At 39.2% G+C, this 26,809-nt stretch overlaps 1 protein-coding gene across 1 annotated transcript; it reads left to right on the plus strand.

The window, feature by feature from the left end:
* Positions 1-291: 291 nt before the first annotated feature.
* GDA (guanine deaminase) lies at positions 292-26,412 on the plus strand. Its single transcript, XM_065662236.1, has 14 exons — positions 292-425; positions 5,914-6,002; positions 7,652-7,823; positions 9,854-9,941; positions 12,396-12,501; positions 14,724-14,751; positions 15,924-16,031; positions 17,066-17,173; positions 19,429-19,526; positions 20,322-20,389; positions 20,856-21,002; positions 23,391-23,509; positions 25,180-25,207; positions 26,257-26,412. The coding sequence occupies exons 1-14, from the start codon at positions 303-305 to the stop codon at positions 26,325-26,327; spliced, it is 1,353 nt and encodes a 450-aa protein (XP_065518308.1). The 5' UTR covers positions 292-302; the 3' UTR covers positions 26,328-26,412.
* Positions 26,413-26,809: the final 397 nt, after the last annotated feature.

Consider the following 26,809-nt stretch of genomic DNA (forward strand, 5'->3'; position numbering starts at 1 on the left):
GGGGGGCACCCAGCGCTGCTCTCGGCCGCGTCCCGGCCGCCCGCGGGCACCTCCCGCCCGGCGGCAGCGGGGCAAAGGGAGAGGGGCTACCCGGCCGCCCGCCTCCCTCCGCTGAAACCAGTCCCCGAAGAGAAAGTCACCAGGGGGTGGGGAAATGGTGACAGCTCCAGGAAACCGCCGCCGGCAGCGGGAGACACGGAGGGGCGGCAGCCCGCTGGCTGGCAGCTCCCCACCGCCTCCGCCGCGGCGCAGCGCAGAGAGCCCCGCCGGGTGCCGCTAGCCTGCTCGCCGCCGCCGTAGCCATGGACTCCCCGCAGCGTCCGCCGCTCGCACACGTCTTCAGGGGCACCTTCGTACACTCCAACGCCGCGGCGCCCATGGAGGTCCTCCACGGACACCTGCTGGGGGTGGACGAGAGCGGGACGGTGAGCGCGGGGGCGAGAGAAGGCGCGTTGCGGGGGGGCGCGGGGGTTCCCGACCCGCTGTCCCGCTCCGCTCCGCTCCGCTGGGGCCGGAGTGCTCAGGTGCCCTCTCCCCGCCTGCGGGCCCCTGGGTTGAGGTGAAAACGACCCTTGGTGGTCCCAGTCAGCGGACCGGAGGGGTAGGGCCGCCTCCGCAGCGCTCTAGGGAGAAAGTGGCAAAATTACGCACTCCCAAGTACTCGGTGTCCGGCGGCAGAAGAGCTGCGGAGAAGCGATTTCTTGTTCGTAGGAGCTGGAGGTAGCTGGGATGGCGAGTTATCTCCTTGGAGGAGTCTGCGGCTAGCTTAAATTTGGTTTTGAAGCGTGCTGAGTATTTGCAAAACAGCAGCGCGCCTGCTCAGGGCTTGCTTTCAGATTCTCTTGGTTTTCTTTCAGTTTCACAAGAGTGTTTTTCATTATCTGAGTATCAAAATAATGACTGTGCGTTATTACAGTGTATCCCCCTTACTCATGCACAGTCTTCTGATTAAGGCTTTATATTTGTTGGGGGTTTTCTGTTGTCACAAGATAAAGCACGACATATACCTACAAGGAGTTAGGAAGGTGATGACGTGGGGCATTTTAGTGGCACAGGCCGTTTTTTTATAGAAGTAACATATATAGGTACCTTATATAGATAATAAAAAGAGGTGATTTTCTTTCTTATGGCTAAATAACAGGCTTCATTGTGTCAGTACCATTTGAAATCTGTTCAAAGCACACTTTCAGCCATTACAGTATTTTTTTTCCTCTGTTCATACAGGTCCATGCGGGCCTGCTTAAAGACAGCTCTCTTACAGCTCTTGAGGAGTGTGGTGGAAGGCGTAGCAAAGTCTCAGAGAAGCTGTATTTTCATGTGTGGAAGGGGAATGAAAGCTTACATAATTCCGTATTGGCTGCTGTCAACTAAAACAATAGAGCTATGAATGAAAAAAGGGTTTGGTTTATGTAATGTGGGTGCAGGAGGCAGAGACTCATACCTCTGTTGCTGTCTGTAATGGCAGTTTCCAGAAAAGGGTTTCTGCTCAGCATCCATAGGAAATCAAGACTTTTAAGTGATTTTTCTTAAAAAGCAGGTACCTTAGTAAGCTGTATCTAAGGATCTGTGCAACCAGTCACTCTCTTCCCCTGTTCTAGTGGACAAGGATATTGTTTCCCTTGCATAAATTGGAATATTCCCATGCAGTTATGTTTTTTAAAAGAAGTGTTTTCCAGTAGAACACCACTGTTGTCCGAAATTAAATTCCCAACAGAATACAGTCACAAGGACTTCCATTTTCTTCTCTTTATAATACAAATTCTTGGCATTTTACTATTCCAGGACCTAATAATAGTGAGTTTTGTCACCTTTTATTCTATTGCTTGTAATTTAACCTTATGCAGAACTTCCACTGGAATCACTGAAGAACTGGCTCTTCAAGGAGGACATAGTGGTTAGAAAATTGCTTACCTTTATTGTCCAAATTTTCAACCAAAACTATTTCAGTACTACTCCCAGAGAAGTAAACTTAACTAAGTGGGTATCATTCTTCTGACTCCATCATGGAAAAATCTCACACTGCCTCTGAGAGGGTTAACAGATCATCATTTGTGAACAGCCAGGTCTTGTTTTCAGTATGAGTGTGTCCTCCAAGGGACAGGCACATACAACCAGTGCCACAGAAGCAATGCCCAGACCCCCACTGCAAGTGGGGACACTTGGCTGATAAAGACTTCAAGTGAAATGTCAGCTCTCTGTGCTTTGCCTATAGGTTTAAAGGGAGCTTTAGCAAGGAAAACGCTGCTTTCGGGTAAGAAGACCCAAGTTATTGTTAAGTTGGCAGAATCAGGACTGTGTCTAAATGAGCAGTTTGGTGAGCAGTGTGGTGCCACTCTTGAGGAATGCAAATAGAAAGATGACTGTTCCTTAGAGTAAAAGAAACAGACACATGTGCAACATGTGAGTTATCATTGAAATAGTGGTGTAATTACGTGAATAGAATATTAAGTAAATAGAACTAGTGTTAAGCTAAAACCTCCTGTTTTAGAGAGGAAAAGTGTTGAGGAATAAGAGTTAATACTGTTGCATACTGCCAAACATAAGTGTTTAATTTAAGCCAGCTGGGATAACATGTGACGTGTGTTAGCTGCATAAGGTGGAAGGTACCAAGACACCAATATCCATCTGCGGTTTGCTGCTTAGCCTTTCTCAGGAGGCTGGGCTGTTTGTTTGGGAGCTGGGTCCTGCCTCTCAGCTAGCATCGCATTCTAGTTTTGGGAACTAGGCAAGCAATAAGCATCATGTCTAATTGCAAAAGTCAACTAGTCACTGTGGGAACAAGAAGGGAAGAGAGGCATGTGGGAGGGGAAACAAGGATGGACCCCTTACATGTATGTTCATTTATGAGTGTCATAGCCAGAAACAAATTTAACACAAGCACTGCTGGATAAAAAAACCCCAAAACCTCTGTGTTTCTCCAGCCAATAACATTCATTTTTCATTCTTCTGGTAGCAAAGTTATTTGCACTGTGCTGCTTGGAGGCATTCAGACTTTATTGCATCAGGGCTGATGTGTAGTTTAGTGGACCTACCATGTGTTGATGGAGGAGCTTTGGGCGGTAAATTTGCAGATGACATCAAGTGGGGCAGGAGTGTTGATCTGCTAGAGGATAAGAAAGTTCTGCAGAGGGATCTGGGCAGGCTGGATTGATGGGCTGTGGGCAATTGTATGAAGTTCAACAAGGCAAAGTGCTGGGTCCGGTGCAAGGGTCACAACAACCTCATGCAATACTACAGGCCTGGGGAAGAGTGGCTGGAAAGCTGCTCAAAGGAAAAGGACCTGGGGATGCTGATGGATGGCTGAACATGAGCCAGCTTGTGGAGTCACCGTCCCTGGAAGCGTTCAGATACTGCGTAGATGAGGCCTTTAGTGACCCAGTTTCGTGGTGGACTTGGCAGTTCTGGGGTAACCATTGGACTTGATCTTAAAGGTCTTTTCCAGCCTAGTTGATTCTATGATTCTGTATCTGGGAATAAAAGAGGCCTGAGCTAGACGCCAGGGTAAGGAGGTTTCAGGTCCTTATCTTTGTATCCTTTAGCACCATCACACAGGTAACACATCAGAACTGAATGAACTATTTGTGTGCTAGTGTTAGCAGTCATTGATACTGCTTATGCGATACAACTTTGCCAAAGGTTGTTCTCCTTTACTTCCTTCTTTACAAGCGGAAGTCTTGCCTGTGCACTTCTAGTGACTCTGCCATAGAGGTTTTTTCTTGCTTTAACAGTGTTAAGGCCCAGAACTAATTTAAAGGACCAATGCACCACACTGGTTACCTTGAATGTGCAAGCAAATACTCATGCATGTCCAACCTTAAAGACCTTAAAGCATTCAGTGTTGGAAAGGTGGCCATAACAAAAACACGCTAAAGCAATGGGGAGCATCTCTTAGGTAACCAAAGAGTACTGTTGGGAAGTTTGTTTGCAACGAGTATAGATGTCTTGCTGATTCATCCATTGCTGCATTTGACAGTAATGGACCAGGTGTCAAGTTTAAGGTTGATTCCCTGTGTTCATCTCCCTTGAAAAATATTTTCTTCATACTTCCATGATTTCAGTGTTTTATTTATCTGCACCATAAGAGAGTGTAACAGCCACTTCTTTTCCATGGTAACACTTGTTTCCAGAATTTGCCATCTGGTGTTTCATGTTTCTCTCTCTGTTGGTTTTTTTCCCCCCCATTCCCCCCCCCCCTTTTTTTTTCCTCCTGCAGCTCTAACAATACACATTCTGCATCCATTTTGATTTCAGCATCAGAGTGACATTTTCCTTATTGCTCATCAGAAATTTCTGTAGGTCTGTAGTCTAAGCCCTTCTCATATATATAGCTAATTAAGCTGGATATATTCCTCTTTAGGAGAGATGCTGCTTCATGAGAAGTATTAATGGACTACAATATTCTTGCAATTTTTGCTAGTGTGGTATTTATTTATAAGGTATAATTTTAATTTTTTTTAGTGACTAAAAATTTTAAACATCTACTCTTTAGACAATGTAAATCATATAAGCCATATGTGCATTTACAAGATAAGCAGGCAAAACCTTCTTTTATACAGCTTAGCTGCCTTTGCTTATTTTTCTCTACAGAAAAAGGTAGAAAATGCAAAAGTTTATGTCATACACATTACAAAGGGAGTGCAAGTAACTGATAAACAGTGCTCTTCTGGTCCTCTTCATCTTCCTCCTAAGTTCCTTCCTACCACCTTTTTACAACTGTTTGATCTTGCCCTTACATGATTTTTTAATTGCTGCCTCATAATATAACAGCTGTCTTGAAGGTAATACAGGCCCTCAGTGTGGGAATCTTCCCAGGAGCAGAAGGGTACAAATAGCAGCAAGAGGTCTCCCTTGAAATTAGAGGAACGAGCTTTTCCACCAAGGGAGTTAGAAGTCCATGAGTTGTTTTCTGACAGCCAGAAACTCTGGTTAGGCAAGAATTCCTGAAAGCCCAGGATAGACAGTCTTTCGCAGGGGTGGGCAGCAGGGTCCTCTGTCTACTCTTTGAAGTGTTGTGGGAGTCCAGATCCCACCTGGAGCCTGTGGTGGGCATTGCAGTTCCTAGACTCCCCAGTCTTTCTTGGAGAGTTGTGCCTGTTATTGCCAGACCAGAGAATTAAGTAGTTGAGGATTCAGCTGCCAAGCATCATGTTGCAGATTAAAATACCATGCAATTTTAAAATAGAGTGTGCTAAAATCCTGACTTGGCAACAGAAACTCAGCAGCAGTAGCATCGGTGTCCTCCAACAGTGAAATGGGGCTGAGTTAGGCTCCAGATTGTAGTTTTTTTGAAATAAATGAAGATGTCAGGCATGCTTGAAATCTGTTCTGGAAAATGAACAGACTCACTTTTTCCCCCCTCACTTTTCTCTTCCCAGGTACTTCAGAAATAAAATTAAAAGAACCAAACCAAAACCAAAAAGCAAATCCAAGCAAACAAAAAACCAACAGTAATGACACGAGCAGAAAATTAGAAAATACTTAGCTCAGTGCTAGTCACTCCTAGGCAAAACAATTAATTTGACCCTTCTGGTGCTGAACGCTGTAATTGCATTCCGGTAAGGCTGCCACACACCTCTACAACGAGCAGCCACACTGCTAGCATAGTGCTATGTTACAGGAACACCAGTGGACACTGAAGTCCTTACTTGGGAATTATTGCTTCAGTCTCATCACTTGAGAATGAGTTAATTGTTTCCTTACTAGTTGCAAAGTGGGTGCAGTTATTCACTGTATTGTGAGTAGGCATTTCAAAATCATACTTGATAGTTAGGCAGAACAAGTATTGCAGTGCAAAACTATAACCTTTGTAGTGAGTGTGCAAAATCTGTTTTAAGATGTGATTCATTTTGCCTTCGTGTAAAGCTGATGAGGGATACAGGTTTGCAGTATCTAACTATGTTTTCTTTCTTCTAGATTGTGTTTTTGGAGCAAACTGATCAGCAAGAGCAACTGGCTAGGAAGTGGGGGTTCAAAACATCTGACATAAGAGAACTGAGTAACCAGTATGTGTTTTGTTTAGATTAATTTCAGCTAATGCAGTTTATTTTGAGTGAAGTAATGCAAGTCTCTGTGAATACATTTTGGCAGGGAGCACATTATGTCCAGTCTCATGGGCAAAACTCCCTTTCAGCTCTGTGAGAACTCTTAATCCAAGAGCTGCCTCCATCCTGGATGGGCCTTAGAGGGTGGATGGTCTGTGGGTTTTTTGTGTTCCTTGGTTTGTGACTGCAGCCATGGCTGAACTGTACTGGCTGATTTACACTGTGTGGGACAAAATGCCATATGTATCTGTCATACATGACCTCTTCTGTGCTTACACAAATAAATGATGTTCTTTCTTGAAATAACATTTTATATCCATTTTCTTAGCAATGGGCTGTGCCTAACTAGCTCAAAAGTCTAGACTTAGCAAATACAGGTGCCACTAACACTACAGATATAAGGCACTTGCTTGGGCTTCTATACAGTCCCTTATAAATTCTAATAAAATTAGAATATTTAAACCTTCTGAACACAGAGGCTTGGATTTCGAACTGTATTGCAGCTTGAGTGTTTCTTTTTTCCTCAGCCAGTGTAATCCCCCACCTTTCTGGTGAAGTGAAATAGTTTTGGATTGCACCTCCAATGCTTTGCATGTAGCAGCTGTAAACTATACGAGTGTAAACCACTTGTGGCTTAGAATTTAGAGCTGCAGCACTGATTTAGTATTCAGTTGTTTAAAAACCTGTATGCTTTGTTGGAAGGCCAATCATACAGTATTTGTGAGTCATCAGATGTTTTCGTCACTTGAAATAGCCTGACGAAAATGGATGGTGCTGGGAATATGGATCAGGTTGTGAAACATCTTTCAACATTTCTAGCATGCACTAAAACAGGAAGAAGGGAAAGTACAAAGAGACTAAATCACTGTTCATTCAGTAGCCAGGGAGAAGGGCAGAAGAATGTGAAAAATTTTACACTGTATGAAGTTCCACCAAAATGTTGATATATTCATCCCCGTTATTGCATGAACACTACATGACAACAAAAAAGATTACAGTTCCATTGTGAGGATGCCTTTCCTGTCCAGGTATTCAGTAGAGATCTTTTTCATGGGTGTCTGTGTCTGCATTTGTAGACATGGTGGCTGTTCTTCCATTAAACCTTGAAATTCCAGACTGAATATACAGAGAGAGACGTATTTAGAGGAAAACTGAGATATAGAGAGTTACCATTTTGTAAATACAATGTTCTTGCAGCTAAAGGTATTCCAAATATAGCCATACTAGCAAGCAAGCCTGTGCCCAAATCCTGTCTTTATCAGGTGGGTTCTAAGCTTGAATCATTTTAGTTATTATGAAGCCAGTTTGGTTTTATTTGTTGGTATTCAGTGTTACTAAAGATCATTGGATTCATCATGCTCTTACATTGTTTACCCTGTTAGCTATATATAGGTCTGTATGAAAGTTATTTTTCAACTCCTATATACTGTAAAAAGAGTATGGATAGAGGTGCAGTAGCAATTGATAGGCTGATGCTGAAAGTGAAAGGCTTATCTGTACTTGCCGTTTACTCTGGTGGATATTCCTCAAACACTGTTTAAAGCAAAACTACTTTCTCTGGAAAATTTATTAACATTTTTGACTACTACTGTTTTCTTTTCTTTCCCTAGTGAATTCTTCATGCCAGGAATGGTTGATACACACATTCATGCTCCCCAGTATTCATTTGCTGGTACAAGAGTAGATCTACCTCTTTTGCAGTGGTTGACTACCTACACCTTCCCAACAGAAGCCAAATACAAAGACAGTGACTTTGCAGAAGAAGTGTACACCAGAGTTGTTGTAAGTACTGCAAATATAATTTACTGACTTGATGATATTCGTATTTGTGAAATACATGTAAGTTTTCAGAAGGTCACTAGAAATAGTAGAGCATGTTTTAGTGTCATGAAAACTAGATAAAACCAACAGTACAGCCACTGTTCTAATGCCAGCCAAGGTTGTCTCCTACTAGTTCCAGTCTTGTTCTGTTGTTGCTGGTAAAACAGTTCATTTAATCCCAAGGTTAACAACAAATTTATATATCATCTTTTCTGATATCTGAGTGCAATGACCAACATTTAAGAATACTCTATGAGTATAGCCAGCAGGTGTAGAAATAAAAAAGCATATTAAAAGAAAACCCTAAATTAAAAATAGGAGGATATTTCCTTTTCTGCAAAGGCCACATGAAAGAGAAGATGCTTCTCATAGACAACAAGTCTGGGGTGCTTTGAAGTAATTAGGGAAGATGTTTCTACATTTGAGGTCCTTGTAGCAGGATTGTCACTGCAGAGGCTTTAGATGAAGTCTGTCAATGGTATTGTGGCCAAAGAGGGAGACTGTGTTTGAGCTAGGCTGGTTTTGAGCAATATAAAGGCTTTAAGGTCAAATTCTACTTGATGAACAATAAGCAGGTATACTGATTCTGCAGCATACTGATCCTGTGCTTAAAGGAAATGTGTCCTTTAATATGTGGACTGAAATATCTTCAACAGATTAAATGATCTGGCCAGCATAATTTCCCTTGCATTTGTCTAAAACTGTTAGAAATAGGACTAAACCTGCAAAGAGCAGATATTGTTTCATATGTATCTTTGTACTTTTGGAGCTGTAATGAAAAACTAGTGAATTTTTCAAATCAAAATTCTGTTTCCAATAAAGACTTTCTACACTTTGTCAAAGAAACAAAGTACGTGACATTTACCATATTATACCTGGAACCTCCTGTGGTCCACTTTTAGGTAAGAAAATTCTTCAAGCTGATGATTTGGAACAGCATGTTTTTAGGTTGAATTTAACAATGATGTTAGGAATCCAGAAGTAGAGAATCTTGGGGTTTAAAAGCTAAGAAAGACCAAGGTAGTTTGCCTCATTAATGACATTGTTATTTTTGAGACTCATTTTTGAAACCCTTAAAAACGTATTTTTAACTGTTTCCTTTAATTTGAATATTGTAAAGAAAAGAGAGCTTGCCTTCATGTTGTAAAAAGTTAGTTCTAACTATTCTCAAAAGTTGTGTTGAATGTCCCACCTTCTATCTCATTTAAAAATATTTTAAAGATTTCTCAAATTATATTGTTGCCAGAATCCAAAGATTTATTTAAACCTGTATGACGAATGGGTAACCGGTAGAGTACGCATTAGTCTCAAGTCTAGTCAAGTGATGGTATAAATTTCATCATGACTTAATGTACCTTTATATGGCTCTTCCTTTACTGTTTACGTGCTTCCAAACTAGTATGAGCAGGTATCAACCAGCCTCTCCTTCCAAATGATATAATTCAGTAATTGAATTGCACTCTGACCAGTTGTTCTCAGTTTACTTTTACCTTGAAGTTTATTCCTTTGTATTCAGGCATAACAAAGGGGTGTTATATATGAAAGTACGGATATTTTTACCAGCCACATCAGGTAACCGAATGAAAACCCAGAAGCCTTGCTCTGCTAGCATTAGGTAAACAGTGCTTCACTGTGAAAATTGGAGAGCCTTTCAAAACCATGAAAAAACATAAAAGACTGGTTGTATTTCTAAATATAAGTCAGAATTTATTTCCAGTTCAACTGAAGGAAATATAGAATGGGTTTTATGGGTTTAGCCATTGTGAAAGTCCTGTGTAAATTTGGGAGAGGAGTTTGTGTATTTATGAACACTCAGACTTAAAAAAAGCTATTATGAAATTAAAAATCTATATTTTACTTTCTCAGTTCACTGCACAATTTCAAAATAACTTAATGTTCTTGCAGTTTGAAATCAGACTGCCTGTTCTGCATTTTGGCAGCTTGACTATCTTTTTTTCCAGACAGTTGAAACAGTTGATTTCTTTTTATAGAGACGAACTCTAAAGAATGGCACGACTACAGCTTGCTACTTTGCAACAATTTATACAGATACTTCTCTTCTTCTTGCTGAAATTATCGGTAAGGCTAACAGTGACTTTTGAAGGGTATTGTGCAGACTGTATTAGTTGAAGGAAACAGAGCTTAGGAGTTATAGACTTGCTAGCAATTTCTCGTTTTACTAATGATTTTTTTAATTATTTTTTTTTTGTTCATTTTATTTGTCACAGAATCATAGACTCATTGAACAGTTAGGGTTGGAAAGGACCTCAAGATCATCCAGTTCCAACCCCCCCACCATGGGCAGGGACAGTACACACTAAGAGATGTCACCCAAGGCTCTGTTCAGCCTGGCTTTGAACACTGCCAGGGATGGAGCATTTACCACTTCTTTGGGTAACCTGTTCCAGTGCCTCACCACCCTGACAGTAAAGAACTTCCTCCTTACATCCAACCTGAACTTACCCTGCTTCAGTATAAACCCATTACCCCTTGTCCTGTCTGTATGGTCCCTGATTATGAGCCCTTCTCCAACATGCTTATAGGCCCCGTTCAGATACCAGAAGGCTTATATGAGGTCTCCAGGCAGCCTTCTCTTCTCCAGGCTGAACAGCCCCAACTTTCTCAGCCTGTCTTCATATGGGAGGTGCTCCAGTCCCCTGATCATCCTCGTGGCCCTCCTCTGGACTTGTTCCAGCAGTTCCATGTCCTTTTTATGTTGAGAACACCAGAACTGCACACAATACTCCAGGTGAGGTCTCACAAGAGCAGAGTAGAGGGGCAGGATCACCTCCTTCAGCCTCCTGGTCACTCTCCTTTTGATGCAGCCCAGGATACGGTTGGCTTTCTAGGCTGCGAGCGTACACTACAGCCGGCTCATGTTCATTTTCTCAGCGACCAACACCCCCAAGTCCCAACCTGTAGCTGTGCTTGTGATTGCTCTGACCCAGGTGTAAGACCCTGCACTTGGCCTTGTTGAGCTTCATGAGGTTGGCATTGGCCCATCTCTGTCTGGGTCCCTCTGGATGGCATTCCTTCCCTTCAGCGTATCAACCGAACCACACAGCTTGGTGTCATCGGCAAACTTGCTGAGGGCGCACTCAATCCCACTGTCCGTGTTGCTGACAAAGATGTTGAACAAGATCGGTCCCAGTGCTGACCCTGAGGGACACCACTTGTTACAGGTCTCCACTTGGACATTGAGCTGTTGGCTGCAACTCTGCGTGCAGCCTGCCAGCCTGTTCTTTTTCCATTGGGTGGTCTGTCCATCAAATTTATCTCTCTCCAGTATAGAGACAAGGATGTTGTGCAGGACAGTGTCAAACGCTTTGCACATGTCCAGGTAGATGACATCAGCTGCTTTGGCCCATCAGTTCTGTAGCCCTGTTATAGAAGGCCACCAAATCAATCAGGCAGGATTTCCCCTTAGTGAAGCTATGTTATTCACTTAACCGCCCCTCTCCTACTCTTGTTTCTGCTACTCTCTTCACTTCCAAATCAGCTGCTGCAGAGCTTAAGTATGCTGGAGTTGCTCTTCAGCTGCAGTTTTCTGCTTTTTCAGCCTTTTGCTATTTGAGGATTAAAGGGCTGAATGAAAAGAGGTGCAGTCAGTGCGTTTACTTCCTGATACTCTCAAGTTTCAGTTGAGAATCAACATGAGAAGTTTCCAAACACCCTCAGAAACCATAACAATGGGAGTTGCATCAGGATCTTATCCTTTCCTTCTTGTTCACCAGTGCAAATATCTTCTGTTTGAAAGTGTTGTGAGTCTTGCAGGATTTCTCAAGGCTCAGCCAGCTCCCATAGCAGAGCAATTTAATGAATATTTCAGTATCCATCAAAAATTCCCTTTCTGATTTTTTATGAAAACCTGAAACTTTAAAGCTGTTGTATTCAACAACTCAGACAGTAAAAGTGGGTAAAAGAGATCTAGTTTACAAGTACATTTAAAAGCTTAGATTTGAACATTATATGCACTCTTTCTAAGCCTTACACGTGAGTTCCTGGTCTTAGTATGGATAAAGCTCAAGAAAGGATGCTAGAAGCAGTGGTGGTAATTTTCTCCTTCCAACTGCATGTAGGAGACATGTTAGGAGCCTCATTCCTTTCTCTTAAGAAGAAATGGTTTGCTGATGTCTTTGTGCCTTTTTTCAGCTCAGGGTAATCTTCTATTACAGCTACTGTACTTTGGTTTTGTGTTTCTCATCCTCTACTTCAGAGCAGTCATCTTCATGTACAGCCATTATGAATTCTGGTTGTGGTAAAACTACAGTAATCTCATCCTCAATTAGAACATTTAAAAATTTGAGTACTAGTGTGGAAGAAGAATTTTTATTTTTTTTTTCCTCTCTTTCTTTTTTAGCTTTAAGAGTCACAGGGATGGTCTCAACTTAAAGATAAGAAAAGATAAATTCTGTTCATCTAAAATGAAACTTGCTGGGGTGGCATTTGCTATTTTGATTTCAGTACAGGCTTTGATAGCAGTTTTTGAGAACAAATGATTCTGAGTTTTTATTCTTTTATGGATCTCACCAGATAAATTTGGTCAACGAGCATTTGTTGGAAAAGTCTGCATGGATATGAATGACAGTGTGCCACAATACAAAGAGACTACTGAAGACTCTGTCCAAGAGACAGAAAGGTGAGGTGATTAAATTGATGGCGTAACCCTTAGAAATAAGACTTTTCTTATCCATCTGAAAAGTGAATGTGAATCTGACTGAAGAACTTACAGGTGTGAATTTATTAGGAACAGGGTTTTTTTTCCTTCTGATGGCATTGCTTTCTACAGTTCTGGCAATTTCTGTGGTTGCCACACAGCCCAAGCAGTTTCTCTGTAGCTCTTCCAAAGAAAGGGAAAAGCTGCAGCTCTGGGGTTTGCAGAGAATATGTGTAGGTGGTTGTCTGTTTTCTGCCTTCTTTTTTCCCTTCACAGCTCTGTGTGTGGAGGTGATGTGACCTGATATGCAATGGTGGGGTGGCAATCAGTTCCTTTACTCCCATTAACTTCTGAGCAAATTCTTTCCCTCATTTAGGATAAGCTTTATTCAGATTGTAGGAGCCAGCTTTCATGTACCCCATTTCAAACATGCTGTGGTTCTTATCTTCTCCAGCATAGCATTAGTGAAATTAGTCTAACTTGCAGCTGAGAGAATGAAAGATAATGAAATCAATGAAATGTACATGGCGGAGGGGATCTAAGACTGGAGAATGGCAGCCTGCTATCTTAGGTTACCCTTATGTTTCACATCCATGCTCAGAAAATGCGTAAGCAGGCATACAGCATTTCTCATGGGACTATTTCTCAACTTGTATAAAGTTTCAAGTATCATGCTGAAAGAGAATGATATTTGAAACAGTAATAACAGTAATATAAAGGTCTTGCTACACTTGTGTGAAGTTGCTACCTTACTTTTGCAAATCATGCTAGAAGAATGCAAGTAAAAGTTAGAAATGGTCATGGATTTCTAGCAGTGTTTATGTTTAAAGACATTTTAAAACATGTAGTATTAATAATTTGCACTCTACTGTATACGTTATATGCTGGTAATATTTGTAGTCATCTGGAAAGAAGATGACCCAGATGTTCAAATCTGTTCTACTGCTACAGAAGACAGTGGTTTGAATCTGAGCTTCTTTCCTTATAATGAAGTATATAAGCCAAAAAAGCGTAGGGTATTTTAAGACAGGTATTTCGGTTTTGAAACAATGCTGACACTTTTCAGAGAATGTAAAGGCGAATGAAAACAGCCATCTGTTTCGGGAGATTTTGGATCATCATCTGAGAGTTGTGCTTTGTGTTTCAGTTTCTGCTCCAGTCAATCTTTTATTATTATATCAGGTGAATCAATGAGAGGAGAGACAGACAGATGATATCTAATTCACATTACGTTTTGGCTCTGACAGTCAGATGGTGGGCTCAAGTTTTTCCAGTTGTTGTGGAGGTTGAGCTTGGGTTTCTCACTTCTAGCTGCTGATCTAGCACCACCTTCAGTGTTGTGAATCTAGCCTCCAGCATTATTTTCTTTTTCATCAGAAGATATTTGACAAATTTGATTCAGCATTTATTGTGAACAAAATTACAGGTTTTTCTAAATATAACTATGGCATAAGAATTCACAGAGATCCTCTCCACAAACCATCTCAAACAGGCTTCTGGAAATTATTTGCATACACTGTGCATATGGATTTTCACAGAATGTCTTCCCCGCAAAATCAGAGGTAGTTTTATTTGCTCATCTGCATTATCTGTAGTGACTGCTTGAGGTTTTTACGTAGAGGTCCCTGAGGAAGCTTCTTTTATTTAACAAAGTAAGTAAATCTATACTGTATTTTCTATAAGGTAGATAGCTATATGCTAACATTATTATAAGCATTTCCACAAAAGCAAGGGTCCTGTAAGTGAATGAGGACATATGCAAGTGCTGTAAGTGAGCATAAAATATTGCAGCATCTTTTAAAAATAGGATTTTAAATAATAGATGATGCTTAATGCTGTAATTTAGGTTCACGGGCAATATTTTTTCTCTAATGTTGCAGCTGTAGCTTATAATTATGTTTTCAATGAATTTAATGTAACGCATTTGGTTTTTAGTGGCAACTCAGAGCAATTACCACATGTCTAATGCTAATTACTGCAAATGAAAAAGATTCTGAATATTTAGGGTCAAATTCACAGCTAGCATAATTTGGTGTAACTATCCTGACTTCACTGTATTGCTTCTTTTTATTTCATCTGAGAACCTGGCCCAACTTTCTGTAACAAATGTCTATAATACTTAACAAGGTATCCAAGTAGCTATTGTCATAATTTATAGCACAGGTAATAGGTTTCTAACAGATTTTTTTTCTGCCTTTTTCCAGGTTTGTTAAAGAACTACTGGAAAAGAAAGTAAGTAGAGTTCTTCTTTATTCACTTCTGTATTCAGGAAATTCTGTGTAAATATATGAAATAGTTAATCCCTTTGAGAAACACTCCTGACTTAGTGACAAGTCAATAAATATACGTCTTTTTGTATAGCAGAGAGATGTCATCAGTCTGAAAAATGTTCTGCTAGCCATGTTGAGAAATGGACTTGTAGCAGTGTAAATTCAGTGGTGAGAGCACAGCAGAGTAATGTTCTGTGCTTCAACTTTAAAATATATTCGGCTTCCTAGAAAGGAAAATTTTCTGGTGAAAGCCACAGTCTCTCACTCTGTGGTATATAAATAGACTAGTGAAAAGAAGTTCTCACCAGCAGAAATCAGTGTGTTTACAGTACAGTTGCTAACCCATTACCAAATTAGTATCTTGGGTCAGCATATGTCTTCCAGTGTGTTTCTAAAGAAATTCAGGTTTACACTCTTGGGGTGTAAATACGGAATTGACACTCCATACATATTACAATCAGGGATACCTTTCGTATCAGCCTTTCTTTTTTTCAGTGGCTTAATTTGTTGATTTTTGTGTCTCAAAATATTCAAGAGCATAGAGTTTCATGTCTAAATCATATGTATTACTAAACTGGCTAATACGGAGAAGTCCTGAGATCCTTGTATCAGGAAGATGGTATAAGAAACTGCAAATCAAGTTATCATATACTGTCTTTTAATGGTGCCGCATGCACAATTATTTCCTGTGACTGAAGGCAGACTTGCAATGCTGTTGTCTGTTTGTTATGAAAATTTTAATCCATAAGTGCAAGGTGTAAGGTAAACATCTGTAGCTCTAGTCTTGGTGTCTAACGTATCTGTTGCTACCACTAATCTTCCTGTCTAGGAAGTGTAGGGACAATTTGTTGCTATAATGATTGGAGAAGATCAAGCAAGAGCTCTTCAGTTTTGAATCATTGAATCTTTGATACTCACAGAAGTGGGACTCAGAAAAACATGTGGTCATTCGTCGCTTTGATTCTCTATTTCAATGGTGAAATTTCTAATAAAAACAAGTAAATGGCTTTACAGTGTGAGTTGGCAAGGATGCAGTAAGCATTAATTGATGGAGCAAAATATAATTTCTGTGTAAATGCTTGTACACTGATATATAGAGGTAGAATCCCTAATATGTCTTTTTAATATTTTCAGTATCCAAGGGTACAGCCTGTAATAACTCCCCGCTTTGGCCCTTCCTGCACAGAGGATTTGCTTTGTGCGCTTGGCGATTTAGCACAGGCTCGTGACCTCCATGTGCAGGTAACCTGAGAGAGCTCTGTATCCAATTTAAATAGTTTGGATAGATAGCATACGGATCAGGGAGTTTTCATAATGCCAGGAAAATACTTCAGTCACATTCTTACCTTGGGATCTGTCTTTTACATTCCTCTGAATTTATTAATGGTGCTCTGCAAGAATGCTGTGACCTGCACAGGAAATGAGAAAGCTCATAGGTGGGAGGATGCACAATTCAGCAAGCCCTGGCACATGGTCACTAGAAGACCAGCATCTGGGTCTGCTAAACGTTGCTCTCTCCTAGTCCAAGGTTTCCACATCTGTCTCTGCCTTCTGCTGCTTCTGTGCAGACCACATTTCAGTAGATTAAACAATTGCTCATCTTCATATCTTATTTAACACTGTTAACATTGCTGTAGGATTTTCTGCATGATGAAGTTCCTCTGTCTAATAAAGACAAATTCAAAAGTGTTCAGGTCTGTTGAAATGTCAAGATATTTCTTTTTTGATTTCACAGTTCTAAGCATATTCTGTTTAAAACCTATCCTACATTAGGATTTTTTGTCATTGCAAAGTGGGAATTTTGAAAATATATCCTCCGGTGGGAGTACAGGAGGATCAGATTTTCATTTTGTCAGACCAGGAATTAATCAGCCCATCTGAAGATACATGGAGCAGCTACCTGTATGTTGCCTTGATCTGAGGGTGCGCTGTGTGATAGGCTGGTTTTCTCTTTCACCTCATAGTTATCTGTATTATTTTATTTATTATGTTGAAATTTGCCAAATACAAGTGGGCCATCATGTCACCAAACTGCTGTGACAGATAATCGAAGCATACCGTCTCATTCCACTTTTAAAGAAACAAATGGAGGTTCTCTCCTGGGTCCCAAGGACCTCTCCAATTAAAAAAAAAAGCCAAAGACTAGATCTAACTGTAGGCTTTACAAATACTACTTTCTGTCGTTATATGTTTAGCACATTAGGTTGCTCAGAAGGTTGTAATGCCAGGTTTAATGCTATTTGAAGCACTCATTCCTATGTATTTTCTTATTGCAGAGTCACATAAGTGAAAATGAAGAAGAACTCAAACTTGTGGAGAACATGTTTCCTGCCTACCAGAATTACACTGAATTATATGATAAAAACAAGCTGCTTACCAGCAAGGTAGCTGCATAAAAACTTCCACAGCGTAGCTTAGATTTATGTAGACAATATGATGGTTAACTGTAGGTACCTGAAATGTTTCTATTGTTTTTTCAAGGTCAGTGACATCTGGTCTAGTGGAAGGTGTCACTGACATGGCAGAGGGATTGGAACTAAATGAGCTTCAAGGTCCATTCCAACCCAAATTATTCTGTGATTCTATTGTCTAGGTTAATTGTTTTTTATGTTCTTTGTTGTACAGATGTTGGTCAAGTTATTGGAACTTTAGACAAACTCACACTTTTCCTAATCATTTTAGGGTAAATGAACAATAAAGGTATTTTATGCTTCCTGATCCATTTTCCAAGGACTCCAAAAAGAATTGGGACAGTGGGGTTAGAAGAAAACTAGGTAAAGTTGGTATTGTGGGAGATGGCAATTCTTGGGCAGTACCCAGTTGTCCTTATATTACAATATTCTTGCAGAAGATTTGTTCTATGGTGTAATGGTAGGACCAGCTTAATGTTTTGGCAGTTTCCTACAAAAAAGCAACTCTTTGTGTTCTGTGCGTGAACCTCACACACAGAGAGGTACACTTTACTGTTCTGACTTCAGAAGTGCTCTTATTGGCTGATTTTACCAAGTGTTGAGAGGCACAGTGGCCCGAAGAGTTGAAATTCAATAAGTCTTTATGTTGGTAGATAAATGAAAACAGATCTGGTACCAGCCCCCACTTAAATACAGGTTGGAGTGCCAGGCACTTATTAGTGCTTCTTAGACAATGGAGAGCCCATGCAAGAGTGAGTATGAACAGCTCAACTACAGTCAGAGTGCTGAAACATCTGTCAAATTGATTTAAAATTTTAGGAAAGAATTTTCAGAGGCACAAAGGGCAGCTCGGAACTCCTTGACAATTAGCTATTGAACTCTCATTTGTTTCTTTGAAATTGTACCCCAGTAAGTTACTTATTTACAGTCCTTTTCATCTGAGAATTCAATATGGACTACTTTAATATGTATACAGTACTAACTTTTGATCTCTCATGCAGTCCTATGCTTGCTGATTTGTTGCGTCGGTATCCTAAAGAGAATTATTAGCTCTGCAAAACCAGGCCTTAATTCTGTCAGACCTTTATACTCGTAACACTGAAAAGTCACTGAAAATCAGGGTTACCAGTGCTTTCAGGTATTCGATTAACACAAGCACAATAACAAAACTGAAGCCATTTCCTCCTCCCCAACCACCAAAACTAAGGCAGCAATATTTTCATGTTGTTGTTGCTGTTCTGAAAGTATGTTTTTCAGAGCTGTGGTGAAATATTTCCTTTTTTTTTTTGAAAAAGAGTACAGATCAGCAGAGATACAGGTCAGCAGCTAATATGTATGTCCTTAAGATGTGCCTATTCTCATTGCATTTTCAGTTACATTTGAGCTTGATAAGTAGGGAGATAGATAAGTAGGGAGACAGCTAGAGTGCTATTAGGAGATGCTCAGCGGAAACAGGCCTTGTGCTGTTCTCATTGTTATTGGCAGATTGCAAGGCCTAACAGAGCTCTTGCTTCATTTTGAGTAGGCATTTGGCATATGAGGTAATTCCAATTAGATTTGTCTAGAAATAATTGCTTTATGTCCTATTAAATGATACTATCCTATACTTCTGTCTTTTGTGTATACTGCTTGTGATCGTATTTTTAAAGTCAGTTATGCAGGCCAAGAAAGAAAAGTCATTAATCAATTGCATAAAAAATTAGATTCTTTTAATTAAAGAATATTCCATATACATATATGTATATGTATCTATATATGTGTGTGTATATATATATTCCATTAATATTCCATGTGTATGTATGCCTGGTGCAAACCTTTGGAGAGACAATGGGAAACATGTAAGAAGAGTACGTACATCTTCCATTCTCTCTGATGTGTTCCTAGCTCCAGTACTTAAAATCTGTGTTAGCTACAAAATATAAATTGTTAGATTACTGCAGCATTAGGGCAACTGGGGAGTTCTTGCTTTTGTTCCTAGAAGCTTTTAGGTCACTGCAAGGGTCAGCACCCTATCTTCTTAGGTTAATAAATGAAAAAAAAGCTGAGAGAGTGAGTATGTCAGGCATACTGAAGTTAATGAGAGCTTCTCCCCTTCCAAGAGCTTCATTTGAGCAGTGCATTAATTTCCCTTGGTGGTAACAGGTGTCCTTTTGTTTATTAAAGGAGATGCAGCAAAAAATAAAAAAAAATGTAATATTGAGTAAATTGGTGATTCTGTTTTTCTTTAGACAGTGATGGCTCATGCCTGTTATCTTTCTGAAGAGGAGCTGAAACTTTTTAGTCTTCGTGGAGCTGCAATTTCACATTGTCCCAATTCTAATTTTTCGTAAGTTAAGAAAAAGATGTGTACAATTAAATCAAGCTGTTGTTCACATAGTACCCCGAGTTCAGCCTACTATTACACAGCTGCTACATATTCTGTATATATACTATATATATGTACTATTCTGTTCCACCAGAAGTGACATGTTGGATTGAGCATGACCATTCATGCTCCACTTCTGCATGGACCTGGACTGAACTGTGATCTTTCAACATAGTCATATACATATCTATCTCTCTATATATAAATAAATATTTATTCCTTTAATCTTAATTTCTTCTGACTGTTCTATCAATTGAAAAATCAGGCCATCTCCCTTCCAAAGTATGTGTATGTTTTGGGGAAATGGGAATGTGCAATATAATCTTTTTTCTGTTGAGGAGAAATGAGATATTGTGTAGTATCCAGCCAGGATACTGTACCAAATGTTAACAGTAATTTTGCTTTTAACATAATCAGTATCTTGTTTGTGTTGACTTACTGAAGCTCATGACATGACTTCCCATCTCCTGGAATATATTTTACACCATATTTGGACTTTTTCATGGGTATACTGAAAACTTGTTATCAGCAAATAACTATAAAACTGGGATATTTTAACTGAGAAAAACTGCCTTTGTTGTAAATGCTTAAACCCCATCTTTCAGGTGTCTGAATGCAAATGTTCTGGCTCAGTTTAATAAACCAAATCTACTGCACATGTTCTGATATCCTGTGTCATGAACAGCTCTGTAGCCTTACTCTTCCTGAACATTCTCTGCATGTTTCATGCAGAACACATTTCTTCTTCCAATCCAGGTTGCGCAATGGTGTCTTAAATGTGCAAAAGGTCCTGAAAAACAATGTGAAACTTGGCCTTGGCACAGGTTAGTAGTTTACTGTAAAAATGGTTTCTTTCGGAAACCACTGGGGGATGCAAAAATGTGCCTACTTCTCTGTATTTAAAAGACAGCATGTCTCCAGCTTATGGACCTGCTTTTGTTTTTTCGCTGCTTCTAGAGCAGTGAAGTCTAGAGTACTGAAATCTAGAGCTGGTTCTAAAAGTGTTTAAAAAGAAAACCAAAAATGAATGAAGAAAGTTCTCTTTCTGTTGTGAGAGTAAACAGGGCTTCAACTACAACTTTTCAGGTTTCTGATATTGTGTGTTGTGTTCTATTTACCTGACATTGTCTGTGAGAGCACATTTATTAGGAATTACACATCCAGAGACAGCACTTTGCAGTAAAACTTTGTGTTTAACACATCTGTTTGTAACATTTAATTAAAGCTCATAGAAGTTTAACCCAGAGAATTATTCCCAAAGCTTGTTTCTAAGAGTCTGATCTCTTCTAGATGTTGCTGGTGGATATTCAGCTTCTATGCTTGATGCCATCAGGAAAACAGTGATGGCATCGAATACCCTTCAGATCAATAAAGTGAATGAAACAGGACTAACTCTTGAAGAAGCTTTTCAACTAGCCACTCTGGGAGGAAGCCAAGGTAAGAAATTTCTTTAGGATTTCTTTAGAGAACTACAGCTCTTCTTGATGTTAAGTCTCCCTCGCTTTAAAAGGTGGCTGAATTCACAGAATTTCTGGTGCCAGAGTGACGGCATCTAAAATGGCATCTGGGGAGAGAGATTCTTCAGTCTCTCATACCCATACTAGGTTCATTGCAGAGGAGTATTCATATTGATGTTGAGAGTTTAACAATAGAATCTTAATGATTTTACAGGGCTGTACATTTTCTTTTCAAAGATCCTCAGACTTCTTAATCATCAGTGCTAGTGTGTTTATCACACCAATTGGAAATTTGTTTTCTCAGCAACCAGCACTTAGAGGAAATGTGCAATTACTGTACAATCATGAATCCTGTATGTCATTGGTTTCTAATTTTTTTCTGTTTTTGTAGCTCTCAGTGAGGCAGTTCATCATTGTCTTTCCAGCAAATCAAAACATCATGAAAATCACTGCTCAGTCAGAGAAAAGCACAAAGTTTAAGCAGGATATGCAAAAGTATATTTTAAGGTATAACTACATCTGCAGAATATACTCATATAGTGTACGTCATATAGTATATCAGTTATTTTGGTTCGCTGGCATGTTTTGCTATGGTCATATGCAGATACAGATTTATACAATTAGCAAAGTTTTAGCAGAACTTGTACGATTTACCAGAGAGCAAATCCACATGTAAGTAAAAATTTAATACCATTTCAGATAGCAGAAATGAGCTAACTGCTAAAGAACTGGTCCTAAGTCTTCCTGTAGTTGTTGGAAAACACCGTTATGAACTATTAATGGAAGTCTAAAAGAGGTAATGAAAATATTGCCAAACAGGTCTTCTCAGCACTGCATTTGAATTTCTCGAGGGTGTAATGGGGAAAGAAGACAGAAAATGGGCAGGGGACAAAAAAGGAGAGGGTTTGGGTTTTTTTTCACAGTATATACTGTTCTCATGAAAGGTGGGAATAAATTAGCTGAGATATGGAAAGGAATATTTGTTAAAATCCCAAGCTCGCACATGATCTCTCTTCCCAGCTACTCTTGCTCTTGTTATATCTGGGTTCTTAGGTCTACTTAGTAGTCTGAATATTTTTTATACTGATTTTGAGCTGGTTTTTACTTACCGAGTCACTTTCGAGGACAGAATAAAAGCTATTCATACAGCTTTCCAGTAGCCTGGTCAGGTAGGGTTTGCAGAGATTCAAATGAGCGATTATTTGTGTTGCGGGTCTTTGTTTTGCCGAGACTCCTAAGCACTTATCACCCCCTTGTGTTTAATCTAAAAATTGCAGTCTGCTCGCAAGCCTTACTTTTTGTAGTATATAAGCTCGTTTTCTTTGAAACTGGTAGGTAGTCAAAATATTTCACCATTTGCAGGAGTTTAACCATTGTTAAAGTACTGTGAAGTTCCTGCCACACACAAACATCACTGGAGGCTGAATTTCTTTTGTTGGAGAGGAGCAGTCTGAAAACAAGCGAACAAATTATTTGCAGATATTATCCCCTCTGATAACTTAGTTTAACTCAGGAGTATTGGAGAAGCTGAGTTAGTACACATATACTTTGTCCAATTTATAACTATCTTAAGTAATTTCCAAGGAGACACAGAGGCCTCTTTTTAGGTATCCCAAGCACTTGCAAGTTCCTAGCTGCTGAAGATGAAACTGTAGATTTTCAGTGCTTATGAACCTGAGAACCAGAGGTTGTAATAAAGCTTTGAAATAACAAGCCTTACAGGTGGGTATGAGTCTTCAGATCTGGCTATGATTATTTTTCCACACCATATTGTTCTTTATTCCTGGCAATTACCTTAAACTGTTCTCTCTGCACACCTCTGTTATTATCATATTGTTATACATGACTATTATAATAAGTATATACAAACTGTCAAAGCTACTTAAGCTGTTTAAACAATTAAATCTAATAGTGTCTTAGCAAGGTCAGCAGTATTATATACTTTAATCTTTCTGTGACTTCATTTTATTACCCCTGTTGGAACTTTAATGCTTTTGCAATGCAAACAATTATTGTTACCCTTTAAACTGATAGTGGTCTATACATCACATCTGCAATGACACAAAATTAATGGAGTACATTCAAAGAACAAAAATAAAAAGAGGGTTTCAAACTGTTTTTCAGATTTCTTTTACCCTTAACATATGCCCTTCAGAAAGTCACCAAAATACACTTTTTTCTTTTTACTGAGAGGTTACTTAAGAACTCAGATGCTAACGTACTTACTGTTGAATTTGCTTTCATGTTTTTCATTGTATTCATCTAAATTCTTGTCATTTTTCTCATGAACACCTCAAGTAAATTTCCAGGTGCTTCCAGATGGTGGAAAGAGGTTTGTGTTGAAGATCTCTTCTATTTTCATCCTCAGCTCTAGGACTAGATGACGTGATTGGCAACTTTGAGGTTGGCAAAGAATTTGATGCACTGCTAATCAACACGAAGGCCTCAGACAGCCCTTTTGACTTGTTCTCTGCTGATAATTTTGAGGTAATCAGAACAGGATTAATTATCAAAGAAATTACCAGTAAGGATGTGGGGAAGGTCTGTGATACAGGCAGAATAAATCTCTTGGGAGTTACTCTAATAACAGGAATCAGATGTAATATACCACTGCTGTCTGTATGCAGCAAAGAAGGCCAGTGGTTATTTCTTTGTTGGTGTTTGTATTTTGGTTTTATGTTTTTTTACAGCCTTGCTGTCCTCAGTGACTGTCCCACATCCCCATGAGCAAAAATGCATGTAACATTTTAAAATGCATGCTTATTTAGCCCAAGCTGATAATTAATCTATTTGCAGTGACAGATGGCAGCCAAGAAAAAGCAATTTAGTTTTAGTTAATGCTTTGAATTCAAACTCAAAAATGGCCACCTGTTACTAGATAAAGACTAGGTTACCTTGACTGCACTGCTGTTGTAAACTTAAAAACTCAAGACAGCTTATTTGAGTTGAAAGCACAGTTTTTATGTAAACATGTAAGAAGTATTGACATTATGCAATAGGCACATTTCATGCAAAATCCTTTATGATTTGAAAAGGTAATGATCAAATTGAATTTAGTGATGTGTCCAGGCTCCTGCTCGCTGTCTCTATTCTGAATGTCACTGTTTACTTAGATATGTCGAAGGAAGTGATCCTGCCCTCTACTCTGCTCTCGTGAGACCTCACTTGGAGTATTTTGTGCAGTTCTGGTGTCCTCAACATAAAAAGGACATGGAACTGTTGGAACAAGTCCAGAGGAGGGCCACGAGGATGATCAGGGGACTGGAGCACTTCCTGTATGAAAATAGGCGGAGGGAGTTGGGGCTGTTCAGCCTGGAGAAGAGAAGGCTGCGTGGAGACCTCACAGCAGCCTTCCAGTATCTGAAGGGGGGCTATAATGATGCTGGGGAGGGACTCTTCATTAGGGACTGTAGTGACAGGACAAGGGGTAATGGGTTAAACAGGGGAAGTTTAGATTGGATATAAGGAGTAAATTCTTTCCTGTTAGGGTGGTGAGGCACTGGAATCGGTTGCCCAGGGAGGTTGTGAGTGCTCCATCCCTGGCAGTGTTCAAGGCCAGGTTGGATGAAGCCTTGTGTGGGATGGTTTAGTGTGAGGTGTCCCTGCCCATGGCAGGGAGGTTGGAACTGGATGATCTCAATGTCCTTTCCAGCCCTAACTATTGTATGATTCTATGTGGGCATAAGTGGTAAGGTGGCTGTTCCTTAGTCTGTTTAAACCACAATAATATGGATTAGATTAAATTCTTTAAACCTTCTTCCTAATTCAAATAAGTCTGGAAAAAATATTTTTGAGTTTAAGTCTAAACATTTTTAGATAACTTAACAATCCTTGGGACTTTAAGAATGCATAATTGTTTTTCTTATTTTTCAATAAGGAAATGAATTTGAGAACTCTTAAGAAACAGGAAGCGAAGGTACTCTGTTTTAGGCATGTGTTTGTTTATACTGTCAAACTTGTGCAGTGTTTTCTTCCCAAGATATACAGCCTCTTTACTGAAAGTTGCTGACGAGGAAACGTGCAGATTAAGATTTGGGCTACTGCTAATAGGAATATTATGGGAAACTATTTATATTAGTTCTTTCAAGCTTCAAGTAATTATGATATAGGATAGCAGATATGCTTTTGAATTTGGTTTTCTCACACTTTTTTTTTAGGACACTCTCCAGAAGTTCCTGTATCTAGGTATGTTCTGAATCTCTGCCTTTTTATTTTATGAATCTCATAAAATTGTCTTCTTGTTTCCTATATAAAAAATTGCCAAAGTTAATGTTAATGTTATTAATGAACTTATTTATACATAATTAAATACACATTTGTTTACAGTAATTAAATACAGTTATTTACAATGTATATAAACGTTAATGTCACTATCGGTATTTATTTGCATAAAATAGCATTTACTTCTGTTTATTGATGTTTATTTATAAATACTGAGTAAGAATTGAATGGTTTAACTTTTGTTCTTTGAAACATAGTTTAGCATGATCAGATGCACTTTGTAATATTTGTTAACACACCTATATTTATATACAGTATGAGCTAAATTGTATTTCACAGTAAAATAACACTGACATGCTAATCACCAGTGCAGAACCTGTTCAGCTCAGAAGGACTTCTGCAGACCAGTTACCATTGTGGATTTTTCACTTCCCCCCCCACCCCCCCAAAAAAGAAAAAAAGATGGCCTTTAAAACACAGAAAACCCAAACCAAACAATTCTACCCTGCTTAGAGAACAGATACTCTTTGTAGAGCATCATATGGAACAAGAGCTACACTGCCTGTTATGTTGCTACAAAGAGATAACCGGTGTTGGTTCAGGCCATGTTTGAGTCATTCTCCAATTCAACTTTTACCTTTTCAAGAAAATGGCTGAGGCAATCCAGCTTTACTGCTGCCTGGTACCTAAGTTAGTTCAGATGCAACAACATGAATTCTGTACAGATAAGTAATTTTTTTAGGGTCTGAATCTATTAAATATGTAGAAAGCCCATGTCACACATTAGCAGCTGAATGCTGTGTTTCTTAAAAAAAGCACGGGTAGTTTATTAAACATCCATTGATCTTTGCGGTAGCCCTGACTATTTTTCTCCAAATAAACTTTCACAGTCCTAGGAAACAGTCGCTGCAAATGATGTAGTCCAAAACTCATTTATGGATTGCATAATTTTCATCAATTAAATCATTGCGTAGATTTAAGTCCAAATCTCTGTTTTGACCATGTTATTTCAGGTGACGATCGGAATATTTCTGAAGTGTACGTGGCTGGAAGACAAGTGGTTCCTTTTTCAAGTTCAGTATAAATCCATTTCCCTTTTCCAAAATACTCTGCTAATCACTCTGCATCTGATTTGGAATAGACTGATTAAACACAGTGCCTGACCATCAGGAATGACACCTCATTTTTGTTTAATGTTTTAAAACTTGCAAACACTAAAATTTTGTTAGACCTTTCAAGAATTACTTTACCAAAATTGTCATAGTTCTAGAGGAAAAGAATATTTAAATTTCTGTGTAAAATAGCATGTGCGCATAGATAAGGGATTTGGTAAATACCTTAATTAAAGAGGACACCTGCTATTCCTTTTAATAATAGTGTAGGAAGCATTATGAAGAGCAGGGAGACCATAATTGTCTATAATGCATCTGAATTAAAAAAAAAAAAAAAGAAATAATAAATAAAGAGAAGCCAGTGCTAGTAAATTGATTTTTCAGGTAATGAACATAATGGAAGAAATCATTTTCTGTAATATTATATTATTTCCAAGTATGATAAATCAGTGGC

This window comes from Lathamus discolor, chromosome Z (genome assembly GCF_037157495.1).
Source record: "Lathamus discolor isolate bLatDis1 chromosome Z, bLatDis1.hap1, whole genome shotgun sequence".
In the NCBI taxonomy this organism is placed as follows: Eukaryota; Metazoa; Chordata; class Aves; order Psittaciformes; family Psittacidae; genus Lathamus; species Lathamus discolor.